The 20466-nt window shown below is 41.2% G+C and overlaps 1 protein-coding gene across 4 annotated transcripts in view; it reads left to right on the top strand.

The window, feature by feature from the left end:
- NOX4 (NADPH oxidase 4) overlaps window positions 1–9572 on the top strand; it is a 113924-nt gene extending 104352 nt beyond the window's left edge. For all 4 annotated transcript variants that reach the window (XM_065632560.1, XM_065632568.1, XM_065632585.1 and 1 more), the window contains exons 16-18: window positions 109–177; window positions 2248–2348; window positions 7414–9572. In XM_065632560.1, the coding sequence (XP_065488632.1) occupies window positions 109–177; window positions 2248–2348; window positions 7414–7534 (291 nt within the window). In that variant the 3' untranslated portion in view covers window positions 7535–9572. The remainder of the gene's footprint in view (window positions 1–108; window positions 178–2247; window positions 2349–7413) is intronic.
- Window positions 9573–20466: the final 10894 nt, after the last annotated feature.

Consider the following 20466-nt stretch of genomic DNA (forward strand, 5'->3'; position numbering starts at 1 on the left):
TTGCTGATGCTGAAACCCAGATCCCTCAGGATAGTAGGCACAAGTGACTTTACACTTACATTAAGAGAAAGGATATTTTTTCACTAGCTGTTTTTATCAACCTCCCAGCTTTGGCAGGAAAATCGACCGGACTATATAAACATCCAGCTGTACCTCAGTCAAACAGATGGAATACAGGTATGTTGCTAAATGCTGTTTGTAAACTGAACTAGATCTTGGGGTAGTAGGCTATGCAAACTGTCAGTCAATTGCAAAAGGGAATTACTGCAGATGGTAAAAACAGGAAATGAGGCCGTGAACTCAAGTGACTGATTAATTTCTAGGGCAAAAGAGCAAGTGCATCCACACAGCATTAAGATAATCTAGTCTAGTAGCCTGAACTTGATTAGATGTGGGCAGAAATCCATATCTTCCTTTTCTAGGAAAGAGGTCCTTTCAGGCCAGGCCACAGACCAGACAGTTGGCTGTGTTTTATGGGAAATCTGCGTCATTTCTAGGCTAAGAATCAAAACAGAATAGTTATAGGAGCTTGCAAGCTCGTCTTCTTTTCAAATAAATATTTTGAGAGAAACTAGCTATTTTTAAAAGCTTTGGATTCCTTTACCTCAAATACAGACAAAAGTTACAAATCTCTTTATGTATAAGCCAGGAAATTATACCGAACTGTTGATTGTCATGTATTGCCAGCCCCAAAGCTGGGCTGATTCCTTAGATCTTGGCATCTCCTGTAGCTATTAACGCTTATGATCTTCATTTTACATTATTTAGCACATGAGCTAGGCCTGATTCTTTACCCTGCTGCATCTGGAAGCTGTCCAATGACTGCAGTGGGCCCAGAGCCAAGCTTAACCATTACTACAAAACATGAAATGAAGTGAGAAACCCTGCCCAAAGGATTTTGATCTGCCTGGTATCAGGTGGAGACAGCATAACATTCACAGCTCTGGTAGGAACACTATCCAATAGTCTAAATAATATGAGAGCTGCAGTAGTTATGAACCGTACTCCACAGATTTACTACCTGGATGATGTACATCAACTGGCTTGGGGTTCTTGAAAATACCTAATTGATGAACCTTGTATGCAATTGTTAGGTTAAAATAAAACCTGAAGCAGGACTGCATTGCAATGACACGGCAGGAGTGTAATAAGAGAAAATTCAAAGCAAGTTTTCTAATAATGTGTATCAAGCAGCTACTGAATTAAAGTCAACTTTGTTTTAAGTCTTTCTTTAAAGTCACTTTTCTTTTGTGGCTGTTGAACAAAACTGGCATGAAACATAATGCTGCTCGTGATGTCTCAAGGGGGTGTTAAACTCAGCTCTCCACTGCCATACAGCTTCTGTGTTCACTGATGTTAGTCCAAAGTGCTGACTGCTACCAAAATTAGGGCAGTTTTGCCTCATGTCCCTTCGCTCAGAAGTAGCATGTCTGTGTGACACCAGGGAGCCAACCTCATCCTTCAGCAAATGCCTCTTGAATATAAAAGGCCAACAGAGGATGTGTTGGCCAAGACTCTGTGTTTGCATTGGTGTGAGCAATGTTTCAGGTTGTTCAGCAGTGCAGTGAATGTGGAAGCCTCGATAAGATGTAACTTCTCTCTGCCTTTCTATCACATTAGGAGAGAAAACCGAGGAAGGGTAATGCCCTGCAATGGAAGGGCATTTGACCTTATCAAAATGCTGGTGAGTTAGCGTTGCTGGAATAGGTCAGGTTCCATTCAGGGAGCAATTTTGGCTGCTTTCTGCCATTAAGGCAGCTCAAAACAGCTGGCAAAATACTCTCACGGAGAAATGTAAGATTTCCCTTGTTACTTTTTCAGACCTAGTCATCTTAATAGTTACTTGTATAAAGTTAAAAAAAAAAAAAAGACTTCAGACAGAAATATGATTTTTGCATCAGCAGTGTTTCTTCCAGCTTAGCATTAAAAGCCAATGAGGGAATGAATAATAGGAGCATGGTTATTGTTTTATGGCTTAAATAAATTGGTTTAAAAGTAGTGGGGAAATTAATGAGCAGCTGCATGAGGAACAATGTATAATGAACACCAAGGAGAGCCATTGAAAAGGCAGTGAGCAGAGGTATCAGTGCATGAAATGGCTGCAGTTTTAATCACAACTGTCTGATACTTGTGACCAGGTTTTACACCTCAGCGATATGGTAAGTCAGCCAATGTCAGAAATGGGAGCCCTGGATGACATAAGGCAATTTGCAAATCAGGCAGAATGGAATTTTTTGTTTCTTGCAGAAAATAATTGGTGAAAAATATCAAGCCCTAAACTCAAGGCTTTTGATTGGACGACCCCGGTGGAAACTTCTTTTTGATGAAATAGCGAAGTGTAACAGGCGGTAAGTACCAGTCCGCTTGAAGGATACCACAATTTGAAGGCTAGGAATATTGTCTGTTTCTAGCTATGTTTGTATGAATATATTTTTGGGGTTTATATTAGAGTGTAATGTTTAAGCTACTGATGTCGAAGTTAGCTAATCTTTTGCTGTGAGAGCCTGTACAAACTGAAACTATTTTTTTTTTTTTTTACACTCAGAACAGTTCGTCTTTTAATGCAGCTAGGATGTTCAGTGGCCTAGAAAATAAAAGCAATAGATTTCCATCTCACTGCACAGAGATTGCATATGGTTTTGTCTGTGGCAGTATCTTGTTTGCAACATATGCTGGTTGTATATATAAAGTTGCATTTTCAAAAATTGTTGATTTCTCCTATAATATTCATGATTTATAGTGCTGGTTTACAAACAGAATGCACAAGGAAGAATCTGACTGTTCTGTATTGTTTTTATTCAGAGGATATATTATCTTTGGAGATTCCTGACACTTTTTATTCTTTGTTGAGACCTGGCAATGACTTTTTACTCTGCTAGACTAACATATTATGGTCTGAAACAAGACAGTTGTAAACCAGAGAAGGCATGCAATTAGACTATGGAATGTCTTTGTCCAGCTCCAGCCTAGTTGGTTGAGTATTTTACCCCCCACTGGCAGTTTTTCAGCCTCAGAAGCTGATCTGATAAAAGGGATTGTGTGAATCTTCCCTGATCAACTTCTGGCCAAGGCAGCAGGGTGGTAGCAAACCACCCTCAGTTGCCGTTGGTAGTAATCTGGGTGCACCACGTCAAGAGGTGCTCTCACAGTCACCTGCAGAACTTTCCCTCAAGAACTTTCTGTCCTCTGTTGCATTTGCAAAGTGAACATCTGCCTGCAGCTTATTGACTCTTGTCTTTGGAGGCTGGGCAGGACAAGGGGACACTGAGCCCTGGCTCTTGAGAGATATTGAGCATCAGTGTGCATCACTGTTGGCAGTGTAAGCTGCTGTCAATATGTAGCTTAGATTCAGGTCCTAGAGGATGTTGCGGACACGGTCCCTTGCCAGGATGCCCCAAAGCCTGCTACAGAGGGACATCCTAGTAGGATTCTCACACTGTGCAAATGATTATAATTTAACGAAGGATTTTGTAGTGAAGAACCATGGGGAAGAAAGGGAATTAGAGAGGTCAGAGAACCAAGTTGAGTCTTTGTCTCAGGCTCATGCATAGCGGACTGTTGACCTTTTGTGCTCTATTCTGATGTCTTTTTTGTTTAATTGTGTGACTCCAGTTTTAAAAGATGAAAATGATGAGATTTCTGCCACTTCCTTGCATGGCTTTAAGTGCACATAATACAGACGAAGCTGTTAGTGGCAGTCATACTCACTTTTTCTTTTGTGCTTTCCGTTGCATCACTCCTAATTAGACTTCAAGTACCATTTCCTCTGCGTTTTCACATCAGGTCTTTCAGTTGTGCCACCATTTCCAACCAAGACATCTTTTAGTACCTAAATAATCTTCTGACTCATTCAATTATCTTGCAGCTTGCTCTCATGTAGGCTTCCTTACCATTTCTCACTGCTTTAGCAGGGTTTAGAGATGTAGATCTGTATCTATAGATGTGATCACATGTAACGTGATAGATAGTAGTGCAACTTGTAACTCAGCTGTCACACAGAAACTTACCTGTTGTAGGTAAATATTCTCCCTATTTCCCTGGATGAGACTGGAACTTCAGTTTTTCTCTATAGTCCAGTTTGCTGGGCCTCTACTAATTTCATTTCGGTTCTTATTTCTCTGTTACTTTCCACCTAAACGACCCTGCTGAAATACAGAGACCAAAAAAATTTTTAAAAAAGTGGAGTAACGAAGTTGTTTCCAACATCTGGTGCCATTATTCAGGCTTTCACATGTATTTGCAGTCATCTCCTTGGGCTTGTTTATGTGCAGCCAAGATATTTTCCACTTTTTATCTTGTGATTTTTAGTAAAAGCTGCACATAAATAAACACACAGCTGGCAAAGTCTCATCAGTTTAGCCATCTGATTGGTTTGTGGTTTGTGAATTGTTGCTGTCGTCGCTGCTTGGATCCCAAATACGCAAAGTGTATTTGCAAGTGTCTGAGCTTTGCCAGACCTTCAGAGCCTGACATGGGACAACCCAGCATCAGGTTTCTGATTCTTTCCTTTGGACTAAGAAGAGCAGACGTATGCCATCTACTGTTGATATTTCATATGACACGTGCAGCCCCAAGGATGTGCATTTGGACAGTTTATGTAATAAATTGTTGGTCTTGTTTGTTGTGCTCCCTTTTTGAGGATGGAGCAGCAGCCTTGTTTCTGTTCAGTGGTCTCCTGGATGAAGAGCTTATACCATGCCTTGGCAGCCATACTTTCTCACTTTTGCTTAGTTCAAATGGACGTGTGCTTTCTTCCAGATGGAGGATGACCTAGAAAAAAACATGAATATCCGTAGGACAGAAGGGCATGGAGCACCATGGTATATTTCTCACACACTATAAAGGAGGAACCTCTCCCTAGGAATTAATGTGGGATTTAAAACTGAAGCATTTCAAGTCCTGACTCTGTCCTCTCTAGATAGCAAAGTATTTCACCTCTCCCTCACCTCCTGCTGTTCATAAAATGGATGTAAGAATAAGTGCTGACCTAGTCATCCCATAGGATATTCATCCCATGGGAACACTGAGGATTTATTTGCTTAGTGCTCTGAATGGGTAAAATCCTCTATTAATGTTTATGATTATTACAAAGAATGGCCCATAACATAGTTTCCCTAATTGTAAACATGTTGATGGTATTTATAAAGATTTTCAGACATAGCACTACTTAGCCGCCTGTTTTCATCTGAGCAACAAGGTGAGCCATTGACTCAAATGAGTGATAATGCAGGTAAAGCCCATCAGCTCAGAGTAGTAGCATGCTGCTCCATGTAGTAGCTACTTTCAGCTGCCTGCCTGTTTATGTCACAGCATCCAGGCAGGAGCGAAGCCCCTGCAAGCAGGGAAGTGGGGGGCATAGGTGAGCGGGGACTTTGGGTGTGAACTGTGAGAGGTAAATGGTACATGGAGGGATGTCCAAAATAGATGGTGGGTATCCAGGGAAGGAAGTTTGAGAGCATCTGGCTCACTGTACAGGACAGTGGTTCAACTGAGTTTCAGGAGACCTTAGTCAGCCATTGGTCTCTTGCATGACCTCAGGCAAATCATTTAACCTTTCTCTGATGTTGTTTGCTAGCCAAAAATTCTTTTTACCATGGACAAATGATGCTGGGATGAGAATATATTAGCAGTATGTGCTGCTTAGATGTCTGTGCTTCAGCAGCTAGATATATGTAATGAAAGGTACAGAGACAGATGAACTCTTGGGTTTTATTTATCAGTTGTCTGTACTAATTAGACTAATGAAAACAAACAACAACATTAATTCTGTCAATTAAACACATAGTAGAAAACAGATTCTTTCTGGCAGCTCATGCACCCTTTTTCTCTACTGTGCGCAGATGAGAGGGTGTTCAGAGTCTGCAAGTGCTGAGGAATCTTATTTGAGAGCAATAGTAATAGTGTTCTCGTTATTTCTGCAAATTCAACCACCAGCACAACACCCTTTGCCATTAAAAGGGGCATCGCCAGGACGAGAAAGTTTACTAGATATACATAAGGGCAAGAAAAGCATGAGTTATGAATGTTTGCCATAGATTGATATGAGAGATGATGCAATTGAAGGCAATTCAAGTCAGCATTGTAAGGTACCTGCACAAGAGCACTGTTGCAGTTACCTGCGTAACTCTGTGATGCTTTTTGGTGTTTGAGTCCTGAGTTGTGCTGTGCCGCTGTCGCTGTGCGCAGGTGCAGTGGGGACAGCCATGCTGCTTGAGCTGCTGACGAACACCAGGCACAGACACTTCACAGCATGCAGCAAAGATTTGTTCTTATACGCGTTAGTTCCCTTCTCTCTCCAAACACATATGCAGACAGTGTTAAACTGTGCGTGTGATTATCCTGCACGTGCTAAGATATTTTATATTAAATAGTTACTGGATAAAATACTGAAACAGACCTGGAGGCAGGGACCAGAACTCAAGTCTCCAGCCTCTTGGTGAGTGCTGTGGATCACAATAGTTAAAGCCATGTTCCCTCTTGGATGCTCTTTAAGATCTTTCTCTGTAGTGGCACAGTTTCAGCAGGAAGATGAGGACATTTTTTTTTTTTCCATGATACAGAAGAGACAGAACCACATCCTCTTTCCCTGCTCCTTCCATTCCCTTCTCCTCATCTTTCAGAAAAAGGGAGATGATGAATGTCGTGAGTGGCTCAGTCCCACTGTTGTGGATGTGCCCGGTTCTGATGCTGGCTCCTGTTCTGAGCCCTTAGGTGCTGTATGAGTCACCACTGTATGTCTGATGTACAGCCCATGTTTAAGGTGGCTGGAGAGCAAAGAGCTGTTGTCAGTGGAGTGGTGTGAAATAACCAGGTTAACTAATGAACCCAGGCTGATAGCTGCAGATGATGAACAAGGATCATATTCTGTGTTTGGCTTTTCATAAGACTGTTCGCTACAGCTGCTGAAGGAAAGATTACATGCTAATGTGAAACAAAAGTGGTAAAGTTATTCTGCTGCTGCCAGAAATAATCATGGGTTAGTAATGTTCTGTTTTCATTAGTGTAACTAATCACCGTTAGTGACTAGGTCTCCTGCCGGTGTAAATCACGAGTTACACTAATGAAGTCATTACAGTGAGACACATTTTCAACAAAAAAAAGAGATAAATCATGAAAAAAACTAGAGTAGGAAGTAGTAATTTTTTGTCACTTGGTGTCTTGAGACTAAGATGAGGTACTTTTTTCTAAGAGTTCTCTTAGTCAAATAAGTAATAGGACTCTTTGTGGGGATACTTGGGAGAGATCTAGTGGCTTCAGAAAGACTAACTACATGACCTAGTGAGTTGTTCTCACCTTAAAATCTATGCATAGATGGCTTATGTGTAATACAGTGAGGCCAGAATCCAATTTAGTCTATCATTGTAAGTTACTGCTTATTTGCAATGTCGTAACATCTTTCTTTTCTTTTAACAGGAAGACCATTGGAGTTTTCTGTTGTGGACCAAACACAATCTCTAAGATCCTTCATAAACTGAGCAACAGCAGCAATCCTTATGGGACAAGGTTTGAGTATAATAAAGAATCCTTCAGCTGAAAGTCTGTTGGACTAGCAAGACTCTCTGGAAGATAAAAGTGCAATTTTTTGTTTGTACAACGTAAAAGTTCAGCTGTGGTTTAAACAGACAGAAATGTACCAAAGAATAGCACAGATTTTCTTATTTATGTTTATTTAAGACTTTGGAAAATGATGGATGCAGCAGTATACCAACACATAATAAGTGCTTATACTCAAAGCCAAATGCGCTCACACAATATTTGTGGCAGTGGTGATTCTTTGGAGTTGTTTCTGTTAATTAAAAAGTACAGAAGCTGGGGAGAGACACAGTTGCTTTAAAAGCCAATGGAAGGACCATCTGTGGTGTGTTTGGTCTTCGTCCACTTCAGCCCTCTGAAGCTGGATCAGTAAACCAAACCCCAGGTTAATCCAAACAACAAAACATAGTGCATTACAAAGACCTATTGTTTTCGTTAGTATACAAATCTCATGCCTTTGGGGTGGAAACACTACGTAATAAAGATTTTATACATTGCAGAATTGGGATTCTGCATTTAAAATATAGAGTGTTACTCTATCTAGTCTACTTCTGTGATGGATGTGGACATTCCCACCTTGAATGGAAGAGATGGTAGAATATGGGGAAAGGTGTAAGTTAATCTGTGGAAAAGTGAGTACAACTGTGTAGCACCTGTGGGGAGACTCTCCCATGATGCAAATCACAGCTTTTTGGCAAGCAAACAGCTGTACATGGAGAACTTACTATCTTGCATCAATTCAGCATTCAGTGAGTTTGCAAAAGAAGTGTGATTTATGCAGCCAGAAAGATGGAGCAAGAAAAACGATTAAAGGGATCAGACAGGATATGATGTTTTATTATACCAGACGCTCAGTGTGGAAGTTGCACTCATTCTGCACTCACATGCCTTGAATGTCAAGTACTTCAAGCATTCAGATGCTCTTAGTGATTCTTTTACAATGCATGTACTGATGCCACTGAAAGCAGGATCAGGCCAGATCTACAGCAGAGTAAGAACGAAGCCCTCATTACTGTGATTCTTTGCCTCACATGTGCAGACAGAAACTGCAGGAGCTACCAGGTGGTTTCAGTGTGTTCCAAAGGGAAGGATCTGAACCATCCAAATTTAAGCTCTCCTTCCCTTCTTCTTCCTGCAGCTGTTTTCCAGTCTGCTGATAGTTGCCATGTAAGGGCTGGAAGGTAAAACAGGCACTTTATAACTTCTTCATTCTGAGAAGCAACTTTTTTTCCTCCATCCAATAGCCGATCCAACTTCCTTTATTTCTTTACCCCCTTTACCTTATTTTGCTGGGAAAAAGACATTTAAGCAGGAGTCAGACAGCTGGCATAAATAGGGATCATTCTGGTGCACCTTAAAAGAGCAGCATCACTTTACACATGCCCAAAACCTGTCCCTTAATCTCCAACAGAAGCTTGGGAGCAATACCCTGTAGTAATTGCAGCACACACAGACATGAAGATGGCTCAGCATCTCTCATGCCCATAGTTTACCTGTATTTAGCAGAATGCATTAGATTTGGTTTCTATCTTTCCAATGAAGACCTTTTTTATCTTAGTTGGAAAGACACTAATTTTCACCTCACAACACAAACTCTGCACAGGGCTCTACAAGTATCAGTATCAGCATTGAGAGGGAAGCATTTTTCTAGTAGGTGGTGTAAAGGCCTGTTGCATGTGTAACTAGTGAAAATGAGTTTGGTCTTTGCCTTGGGAGCTTCTCCTCGGGAGTTGCCCTCAGTGGAGCAGCAGTTGAGGTGCAGCAGCGAAGCCACGTGGGGACACGTTTCTTAGTATCTGGACTTGGCACTGAAGTTTCTACCTCTGGCTCTGCCCAATTTGAAATTCAGGGGGGATGAAAGAGACGAAGATGGACTTAGTCCTACTGATGAGAATTCTCAAAGTAGCCTAGAGGAGAAGCCAAAATAGAAATGCAATGGGAGATGGAAGCCTACATTGCAGATAGTGATTTTTTTTTTTTTTGGAGGCTGGAAGGATCATTATTTTCCCATTGGGTCTCATTCATCTGTCACTCTAAAACTGGAGGTATGCAGAAAATGATTAGAGCTTTTTTAATCATTAAGATTTATTTCTAATACTGCCTGCATGGATTTTTTTTTATAATAAACATAAAATTGATGGCAAAATACAAAGATTATCAGGTATTCCTGATGCTTCAGGCTTTTTTTCTGTGTTGGCAGTTAGCTTAAAGCATGATTGAAGTCATGACTGCATCTATTAACCACAAGCAGACAGGGATCTTTTTCCTCTTGTTTTAGGATCTAGTATCTAATGTTTTCTAAATACCATTTAGAGTCATCTGATCACAATGTTGTTTCTGGTTTCATATCTCTCTGATAGATGTCGGTTCCATTACCGTATAGTGAGCAGCTAGTTTTGTAGTTAGCTCTGTGCTAAAACAGATTATATTTTCTGGCTCAGCTCCTCTATAGGTAGTGCTTTATAATTAAAATGATAATATTAGTACTATGCTCTTGTTCTGCACTGTAGCAGGAGCTGATGCTGTGTGTAGGCACATTAAATGCCTGTCGTTGCATTAGGCAGTGCTGTCAGAGCAAGATGCAAGCAGAGCTACGGTCTCCTCTTTCTGTCCTTGTCCTGTACCAATCTCAACTGACCCACATGTAAACCAGGCTTGGGACTCTCTACCTTTCTGGAGTGTTGTGAGGCTTAATTAACGTTTCAGGATCACTTCAGTGCACCTGCAGTGAAGAGGTCTGTCTGATTGCTGTGCAACTGTATTTGTGTTTTGTTTTGTGTAAAGCTTTGTCTTACCAAACCTCTCTGTTGCTGATGTGAGTAGTTACTTAACCAGGCAAGGGTGAGTTTGGAGAAAGGCTAAAAGCCTCGGTTGCTTTTTTCCTTTTCCTTGAGCTATGCTTTTCAGAAGAGCAAAAGGTTTTAAGGGTTAGTGACTGTGACTTGGCTTCAGGAGTGGCAGGCGTTATGATAGACTTGGTCTTTCTACAGGCTGCATTGTCCTTGCTGCTCCCGCATGTGTAACACCAGCTTGCAAAACCAAGCCGACCCCTCTTTTAAACTCTGTAGCTTCTTTTATCTGTAAGCCAAGTGTACATGAAAATATAACTCTGTGCCAGGCAAGTAAGTGAAGGCTGACAGCACTTAATTCCACATTTACAGATCAGCCAGATTTACGTAATTGAACCTCTCTTTACGCTTTAAATTGAGTCCTGTAAGTGGGTCTGTCATAAGCGTCCTGCTGGCAGGGGAAGGATCCCACCATGTATTCTGCTGCTTCTTGCTCAGTCTGTCACAAAACTGCAGACAACCTCAGTGTTTGCTCAGCGGGATCTTGGTGTTTTATTCATCATAAATGTTTCAGGACTTAAAAACCAGGAGCGTTTTCATGCCCTGATGGAAACCAAGCCCTTTCTCTGCAATGGGAATCCAGCCCTCGTACAGCAGTGTGAGACTTGGGGCTTTACACAGCTAACAGCTGGATTAACCAGATTTACCCAGGCAATTCTATTCCCATAGCACTGAGGTTACTTGTGTGAGCAAATGGTCACTGCTGTAGCAAAGGGCTGTGGAAGTGAGCCCTGATGGAACGTGGGAAGGGCCCACGAGGACTGAGCTTCCACTCTGAAGTCTGCAGGGCAGCCCATCCCTGCATGATGATTATTCCAGCCCTGAGTTCAGAGCGACGCTTCCCTATTTCAGCATATGGTACTAATAGCACGTGAGTTCTTCCATGGTCTTTCATCTGCTCTTCTAGGAGGCGGGACTGAAAGGCGTATGAGAGATCACTGCATACAGCCTTGAACCTGGGCTGGGGCGAGGACACCAGTGCGTACCACGGACAGCCAATGACTGCACTGCTTAGGGTAGAAAGTTTAAGTCAAATCCATTTTTCTGCAAAATGCTGATGGTTTGGCCACAGCAGACTGGAGAACAGTTGCTGTAAAGGGAAAAGAGATAAACCCTCTCTCTGTTTGAAGACTCCAGCCCACACAAGCCTGATGTGAAGTTGTGTATGAAAGCACTGCGCACATTCAGCTTCCACTATTGCTGTGGTGCACACACTGTGTCCCGATTGTGGGCTGACTCCTTCAGCACAGAATCTTCATCTTTCTCCTTGGTTGCAGATCTTCACCTATCATGTTAGCAGACATGACTGCAAGTGAGAGAAATACTGCATGTGAGCACACTTTGCAGCCAGTGCAAGCAAGTACAGTCACCCCTTTGCTTCTAATGCTTCCAGCATACAGGTGAGAAAGTGATTTGGAGCTGGCTGAGAAGGGGCAGATAATACGAGTGGCAAACCAGCTGCATTGGGAACAGTAATTCAGCTATAACAGCCTAACAGAGCACAGAAGTAATGATTTGGTAAGAAATTTGCTTTTAGAACAGCTGCCTAAGAGAAAAGCCTCCACTCAACACTAACGCACCAGGCTATAGTTCCAAACTACAAGATGTTGCTTGGAGAAGTAGGCGGGAGTCTAACTAGTCATTGCCTATAGCAGTTCAAGCCCCGCAAGTCAGAGAAGAGACATCGTTATCAAAATGCAATGTTTACTTGTTTAAAAAATAAAAGGGCTTCTAGGGACATTAATTTTCACTTCAGCCTGGCAATCATTTCATAAACATGCCAGAGTGATTTAAGAAAAGCTGGAGCTGTCCTTCTCTGGATTATGCATCTGATTTGTCTGCTGATTTCCCAGCCCTCACAAATAAAACCAGTTTTTATTGTTTTGACAAAGATAATCTAACAGCAAGGTTTAATCAAAATGTCACTGGTGCCTGGGCCGAACTAAGCTTTTCTGTAATGAATGTACATTTTTCAGAGATATATTGAACACAGCTGAGGACTCAGAACAGTGATTTGGGGTTTGCATCATTTGTGCTGCTGGCGTATTTCATTAAAGCCACTATAGTGATGCACTGGTGAAACACATGGAGCTGAAATGGGACTCTTCATTCCCCTAAAGAGCCTGATATTATAGTGCCTGTGCTAATCATACTGAGTCCCAGAAACTCCAGAATTTCCTTTGTAGGTACAGTAGGTCAATTAGCCAGCATCTTTTAGGGTTGAACCCTGAGTCCTCTGCTGGGCTGACACAAATGCTGCGCCTTAAAGGGCTGGATTGGCATTTGTGAAGGTCTAGTATCTTGCTAGTTGTACCATCCGTCTTGCAATGTGGATGGTACTGTGGAATGCATTGCATTTCCTGAGGTTAAAATATTTCCAAGCCTGCAGTGGATGCTCGAGGTTTGCTATGCCTGAAGTGTTATATTCTCTAGAAGAACTGTATTTGTAAGAGACAGCTGATGTACCAGCAGGGGATCTGCTCCATTATTACAGGGGCACGGAGAGACAGCTGGAGAAGGCCACCCATCCCAATTGTAGGTTGCGTCTTAACAAAGCCTCTGTATTTCTGAGAATGTCAGACCTTGCAAAAAATATTTACATGCTGTCTGCTTCTTCCTGACAAAGTCTGTCCATCCCACAGTCCAAAATCTGCACTTTCTTCCTAATGATCTATACTCTTTTGCCAGGAGGGGGAAGCCAAGAGCAGCTCCTGAAGCTTCAGGTAAACTGCTGTCAACTGAGGAGCAACCCAAGGAGGGCAGGAGAGCATGATGAATGCCAGCAATGAACAGGGTGAAGTGTTTAGAACCTGGGAGCAAAAGGGAAGGAGTGAGATATTTTTCCTGGCTCCTCAACTCTAGAAATTACAAGCAAGCCCCATTGGATGTGGGTGTGAAGTCTCTGTGGGGTTTGAGAGCTAACATATGCAAAGACATTGCTTTTCTATGCACAACTCAGTGCTAAAACGAAGAAGAAAACTAGTATAGTTTAGTAAACACCTTGGAAGTAAGCAATTTGTTTGAAATCTACCATTGACTCTTCCTAGCTAACCTATTTAAAACAAACAAACAAACAAACAAACAAACAAAAACCCCACATCTACTACTGTTTTGCACCTCTGAGAATGGGAATGGCTTTACCTATTATCTCCTCTTCAGCAAAATGCTGGTGTGTGTAGTTCACCGTGCTAGCTGTAAGTAGCTTTGGCAGTTGACTAAATAAATTCTGTGTTCATTGCTGCTGACCCTAGGTAAGGACAGCCTTGAGGATGAGAAGCAGTGTTACATAAATGTTTAGTGCACATAGCAACACTGAGAAGAGAGACGCTGCTGCATTGCTGTTGGTGCACCAGTCACACATTAAAATTCTGTCACTGCAAGGTCACGTTGCTCATCTCATACTCTGCAACCCTGGGGAAGAAACTTAGATGAGAGGTGGGGGAGGAAAAGCAAAAACTTCCTCCTTGTGCTGTAACCAAGAAGACATTCATCAACAGCAGGGCATTTCTTTTGATTTCAAAAGAGCATGTCATTTCTTTTTCAGGGATAGCGGATTCTCTCCTGGTGCTGTGTAGTTGTGTTTGTGTGTTAGAAATGTAACATAGTGATAACGGGTTGCTTCTGAATTGAATAAATAATGCCTCCGAGCATTTTCTTCTCCCTTTAATCTGAGAGAAATGCAAAATACCAGCGAGCATACAGAGTGGACTGTGTCCTGAGCTGCACCCGGTGCAGCCTGGTTAGGAATGCAGCACAGGAACTCTGCAAGCTGCTGGGAAGAAGCGAGGTTTAAGGCAAAGAGGAAAACAACTGTTTTAAGGAGAAACACGGCAGTGATACATGATCTGTAGTCAGAAGCAGCCCATGTCCCATTGGCCGTCATGTCTTTGAATGGTGCTAAGGCAGAGTCTGTCCTAAAGGTACAGTTTGGCAGCAGAGAACCGTGAGAGCTCTTGGATTGAGTCTGCAGCATGAGATGAAAGCAGGTTTAAATGCAGCCACCTGTGTGCACTTTCCAGCTTGGAGCTCAGACCTGTCTTATCTAAAGGTGAATTGTGTAGACCATGAGCTGGTCTGACTCTTGAGTGCAGTCGCAGTTGTGTGGTTAGCCGAGGGTTTAGACACACCCTTTGTATTTCTGTAGCTTTGTAGAGGTATGTTGTTCAGGGCTTGGGGAGCAGAGCATGCTAATATACCTAATCGTTAGGTGTTAGGTGCTTGAAAGTATGTGCTGTCCAGAACAGATGAGAAAGGCGAATGCCAGCTTCCACTGAAAACTGCATACACCCTGCCTATATTTGCACTAGTGTTCATGGGGAGTAAATGGCAAAATCTCTGCAGAGAAGACACAAGTGTTGTGATTTTCCTTTATAGTGTCAGAAAAACATAAATAACTGTTAAAAAATATTTGCTAAGAATGTGAAGATTCACCTATGGCATTATTCTTTTTGATTGCTTAAGCACTTGTTACTGTTTGATATATGCTTTTCGAGAAAAACATAATATCCCCAAGCAGAGCTTAAAAACGTGGCTGAGATGCAACTTGGCAAAGGGTCTCAACCTGATAGTGAAGTATCATTGTCTGTTGGAGCTGGATGCATTGGTGCTTTCATTAATCTCAGTCTACTTCTTCTCTGTGGAAGATTAGTGGGAGCGGAGATTTCAGATCCAGCTCTTCCTCTCTGTAAACCTTCAGCCTTTATCTAGAGATGTTCCAACCTTCGCATCACTGGAAACAGCCTCATCCATGTGTCACATAGTCCTCCTTTTCTGCTCTTTCTCTCTATAGTACCTGTTATGTCAAGAGGCTTTTCCCACCCTCTCCTTCCCTTAACTCAGGAAAATGCCACTTTGGGAAATGCAGAGGTCTTCAATTTTAATCATAGCATACACCAGCTTTTATAGCACTCCTAATGTACACAAATGAATGGGCCTCCTGTAGTCACATTGATTAGCTTTAGGAAAGTGATATGTTCCAGCAAGCTAGTCTTGGAGATGCTTTTTAGAATGAGAGGAGGGGCACTGCCACAAGGAAAACTGTATAGAAAATGGGGAAAACTCATAATAGCAAAGATTATGGCATCTTCTGGATGAGACTCAGGGATCTGGTCTTGTGAAAGCTGGCTTGTTTGTGGCCATCACTGAATTTAAGTCATGTTTCTGCTTTCACATACAGACATTTCAGGACAGCGGGCAGTGATGGAAAGGGTTGCTTTTTTTCAGTTACATTCTCTATTTCCATACAGCCCCTAGTTTATCAACTGCATATAAATTTCTCCTTTCACTGATTAAATATTTCCTTGCCTGGTTTCTTTGCTTCAGGGAGCTTGAGAGCTCCTTGTTTATAAAGGGAAAGATGAAGGATTGTGCTGTTAAGCAGAGAACTCCCAACACATATGTTCTGCTCTGCATCTTTGAGAAGGAGTCGCTGATGCTGCTGCGGGTGCAGAAGGGCAGAGCTTTCTCTGAAATTCAGATGTGGCCAGGAGCCTCTTCCATGATTCGTATGTTGATGAAGCTCTGAGCTTATTAATCAGCTTTTACTGAAACAAGAAGCCTTAGCCCATACATGCCAGGTTGCAAAACACTAATCCTTCTGCGTTTTTCTCTCCCTGTGTTCCTTCTAAGCACTTGCAAGAACAAATTTGATGGAGCATATTTGGGTAAGAAATGGTTCCCTTGGTCCGTGATAGTTTAGGAGAAAAGTCATATTTGTGACATTTTTCTTCAAACTGTTGTCTAAAAAGATATTTTGACTAGGCCAGCTATATTAGTTCCATAATGTACATATGTGTTTTTTCGTTTGTTTTTTTTTTTTTTTTCAGATTCTATGGTTCTATATTGTTTATATAGATGTATTTTCATTTCAGAACAAAAAAAGCAGAAGGAAAAAACCCAAAAATTTTTTTTACTTGGGAAACGGTAGCATGTCCAAAACTTGTCTGCAAAGATGCTTAGAGAGAGAGTGGAAACTAGCTGGAAAAACTATTATTTTCTAACGGCAAAGCGTCCTTAGAGTTTTCTTTTCAACCTTCATTAGTGGAAAGTACTGTCCAAACTAAGCAATACTACCACAGTCTGAGCTTCAACAAGTGAGTATCTCTCCTTTAAAGCAAAACATCTCTCTAGGATCATGTCTAAACTGCCATCTGAATCTTAAGGCAATGTCTGTGGCACATCTAGACTTGGGTTGCTCCAGAGCTTGAGCCCAGAGCACGTTGGGCATTTAGCCGTCTTTAGCCTCAGCTCGTGTCTCATAACGGTTTCTGAGTTACAAGTTATCTTGGAAAGGAAGAAGACAAATGATCCATTTTTATCTCACTTTGGACGGTTATTTGGGGTTCATAAGCCATGTGAGAGTTTGACATAGTAAATGTCCAAGAACTGGCCACAATGGTACAAGTGTGGGTATCCTGAAAAGACCTCAGCATGTGATCCCACTTGTCAAAGGACTTTGAACCAGAGTGCTACACAGACAGAAAATAATTAATCAAAATCCAGTCTCAGTAAGGAAGATACAGACCCCAGATGAAATTGTTGCCATCCTTGAAATTTGGAAAAAGCAATAAACTAAGTTCAACTTTCCATTTTTTTAAGAAATAAGCCTTGGAAGTAGTTATTTCCAGTTATTGTGTATAGTGTGGTAGAAAAAATGAACGGCCCTGTCTTTTCCGTAGTTGCAGGTCTTGACTTTTTCACTACTGACCACATTCTTCCATCACTGTCTCCTGTCTGAAGAGTCCAGAAAATTTGTGCTGATTTTCCAATTCTGTAATTATGTATTTTTTCCACTAGAGCTGAAATGAAAATAATGTATTAGAAAGGAAAGTGGCCTTTGCTTTTTTATCTTTATACAATATTTGAGATAACTGTTTTGGAAAGTACTAACATAAATGTCCACAATTTTGAGTACTCAATGTTCCTTTCAGGGATGCCTGTTTACATTAACGTAATTCCAATCTGTTCTTATGTTTTTATAGTTCAGGATGTGGTACAGTTCTTTGAAGATAAATGCCTGCATAGTTTCCAAGTGGAACAGAAAACAAAATTTGGTCCTGAACCCTCATTTTTAATTTTTTCCCTCAGGCTTGACTTTAAGAACAAGAATAATACTTAGTGAGTTCCTGCCCATACCAAGTCATACTCTCATCATGTGAAACAGCCCATTTTGTCGCTTCAGCTTGCTGCCCCCCAACACAACAGAGGGACTATGTTTCATTGACTGGAAGGATTTAAATAGGTCACTATTGTAAATGCCTCATAAACCTTCGAAGAGTAAGCAGTAACCTTTCAGGTTCTGTCGTGGTTCCCATCAAATGAAGCATTTAACTGTATAATAAGGCAGAGCTGGAAAATTTGTCATAAAAAAGACTTTGTGGTTAGCTTTTTTTTGGTTTGGTTTGGTTTGGTTTTTTCCTGCTCTTTCCTAAGTCCTTTGGAGTTTTTTTCTTCTCTTTTTCATGTGCAGAAATCTTTTCCCAGTGTCCATTTCTTAATTATACAGTGTCATGAGGGTAGGTGCAAACTATTGGCTAAAAAGGGATCAGACAGGGAAAAATCCTGGGCTCTATCCCATCATCTTACAGAATTTCCTTACAAACCAGTCACTCTGCTTATGATTTTCAGAGTAACGTAAAGAATCCAAGTTAACTGAAGTTTTGATACCCAACTGCATTAAGCTTCTTTCTAAATACCATGTTATTTTTGCCTACCTGTAAAATGGGGACAGTCACACCTGAAAATAGTTTTACGGATTTGCTTGGAAAGTAGTCTTTCATTTCAAATTTGTTTAGTTAAATTGCAGAATCCTGGTTACAGTATGTAACGTCTTACCAAAGATACCAGACTGAGTTAACCATTTTATCTTAATGGCAATCCTCACAGGTGAAATATTTGACTGCTGAGTTCTGTTGCTGTTGAGATGTTATTTTTGCATTCTGTTATATTAGCAGGACACCCTAATGTGAGTTTATGTCTCTTATTGTATTTGACAAAGCACCATACATTTATTCATCATGTAATTATGGCACTGTACTCTCAAAGTATTTACTTTACAGGAAGCTTCATGACTTTGGAATAAACAACCATTCCAAGACTGAGCAAAATGTGGTTGAGTTGCAGTTTGTGACCTGGTTTTAATTAATGACATACTGCTTTAATCGTGGAAGCTTTGTGTATGTGCATATGTGCGTGTATATTGCTGCTGGCAGGGAAGCTGGGACTTCACTGCATAAACAGAGGCTGTCATACTGTTTGAGATGCCCTGAACTAGCTGAAACACCCACATAGGGTTGGCAGATATGCTACAGGAGACCTAGGATCCTCTGGAACAACAGCAGGAAGCTGGATAGGACACCTGAAGCACCAAAATTGTGACAGGCACCCTCATTTAGCCACCCAGAGTCGTTTTCTGACTTAAAACACTAGGCACATGCTTCTTGAAATTTCCGAGAAGTCCAGACCATTCGAAATGGACAGTGCCAAATACATTGGTTTTGTATCTGCAGCTATGAGACCATCTCAGAAGCAGAATATATTATCTCATTCTCATACACAGTCATCCCACCACTGGAACTTAGAAGAACACCCATTCTTTATGCTCTTTAGAGCACAGTGGGAACAGAAAACAGCACCGTAACCTACCAGAATCAGTGATGAACAAAGTTCCCTTCCATCCCAGGAGTGTATGGAAATCCTTCCCACTTAAAGATGAGCACCTGAGAACCTGAGTGAGTGAAACGTGATCTGAGCATTTGCTTTAGTCTCCTCAGTCTAGTAGAGTACAAGGTGTTTCAAAAAGATGGACTCAATTTGAAATCACTAAATCTCTGTAACCATAAACCACCCATGAATGAAACTCTTATAGTCCATAGAGCAGGTGGAGGGAACATACAGCATTTATAAAAAGGTTCCTAAAATTTGTTAACTTGTTAAACCATTTGTAATTTTTTGTGCAGTTGTAACATGTTGGGTCCATCATTTTGAAACACCCCGTATTTCACAGCGTGTTATTTAAGCACTTGCCCAGACTGTACTGCTTTTGACAGATCTTAATGGAGAGCTGATATTTTATTGTGATCTTCAAGACACTGCTGATTCTACAGCAAATCTGAAACAATTGGTTTAAAACTCCTAATCCACTTCCCCGTAATGCGGTTGGGCTCTTTCTGGTGCACTGCAGACCAAAGCACCCACTCAATCTTCCTGCAAGTCATTAAATGTCCTGTTAGCTGTCCACATAATCACTTCTGCATTTGGCAGGGTTGTGGTTTTTTTAGGAAAGTTATGTGTGAAACATGAATTAATACAAGTGTGCAGACTTCTCTGAGATTTTTCAGAACAGCTGTCAAAAGTTCTGGCTAATTATTTATTTTTAGGAAGTAAGGATAGACAATTATACTGCATAAATTGATTTCAATGTTGTATTTTTTGCTTTCTCATTCCAGAGTGGTGTTGATATAGTAATGGGAAAAGGTGCCATTTCTCTGGAATGAGGAGTTTAACTGCAGCAGCAACGTGAAAACAGACAAACAAAACCCAACAAGCAAACCTACATATTCCTTATTTATTTTTAGTCATTAAGTTAAAAAACTCTACAGAAAGTTAAAGTCTCCAGAGAAGATCCTGAGCTGTGGAAATATAAAAGGTGTTTATTTATACTTTGTGCAGGTTCAGTGACACACTGGGCAGAGCTATCAGAGGAAAAATGTCCTTCTCTGGAGACTTTCAAAACCCACCTGGACACATTCCTGTGTACCCTCATCTAGGTGTTCTTGCTCCGCCAGGGGGATTGGACTAGACGATCTTTCGAGGTCCCTTCCAATCTCTAACATTCTGTGATTCTGTGATTCTGTGAAAAACTGATACTTTCAAAAATTATTATGGTGGTTTTCATTAAGAAGAATATCCTTTCCCACTCACCTTCCCCTGGCCAAGTAACGAGGTTTGGCCAAACATGTTTTGGCTCATGAGCTTTGATTTTTTGTCTGATGTTCAGAGAGGTTTTATGAGAAACAATACATTTCACAAATTCATCTGATCAGGAGGGAAATCTAATTGTCTATTCCAGAAGAGTAGGGGAAAG

The sequence above is a fragment of the Caloenas nicobarica genome, chromosome 1, assembly GCF_036013445.1.
Source record: "Caloenas nicobarica isolate bCalNic1 chromosome 1, bCalNic1.hap1, whole genome shotgun sequence".
Lineage (NCBI taxonomy): Eukaryota > Metazoa > Chordata > Aves > Columbiformes > Columbidae > Caloenas > Caloenas nicobarica.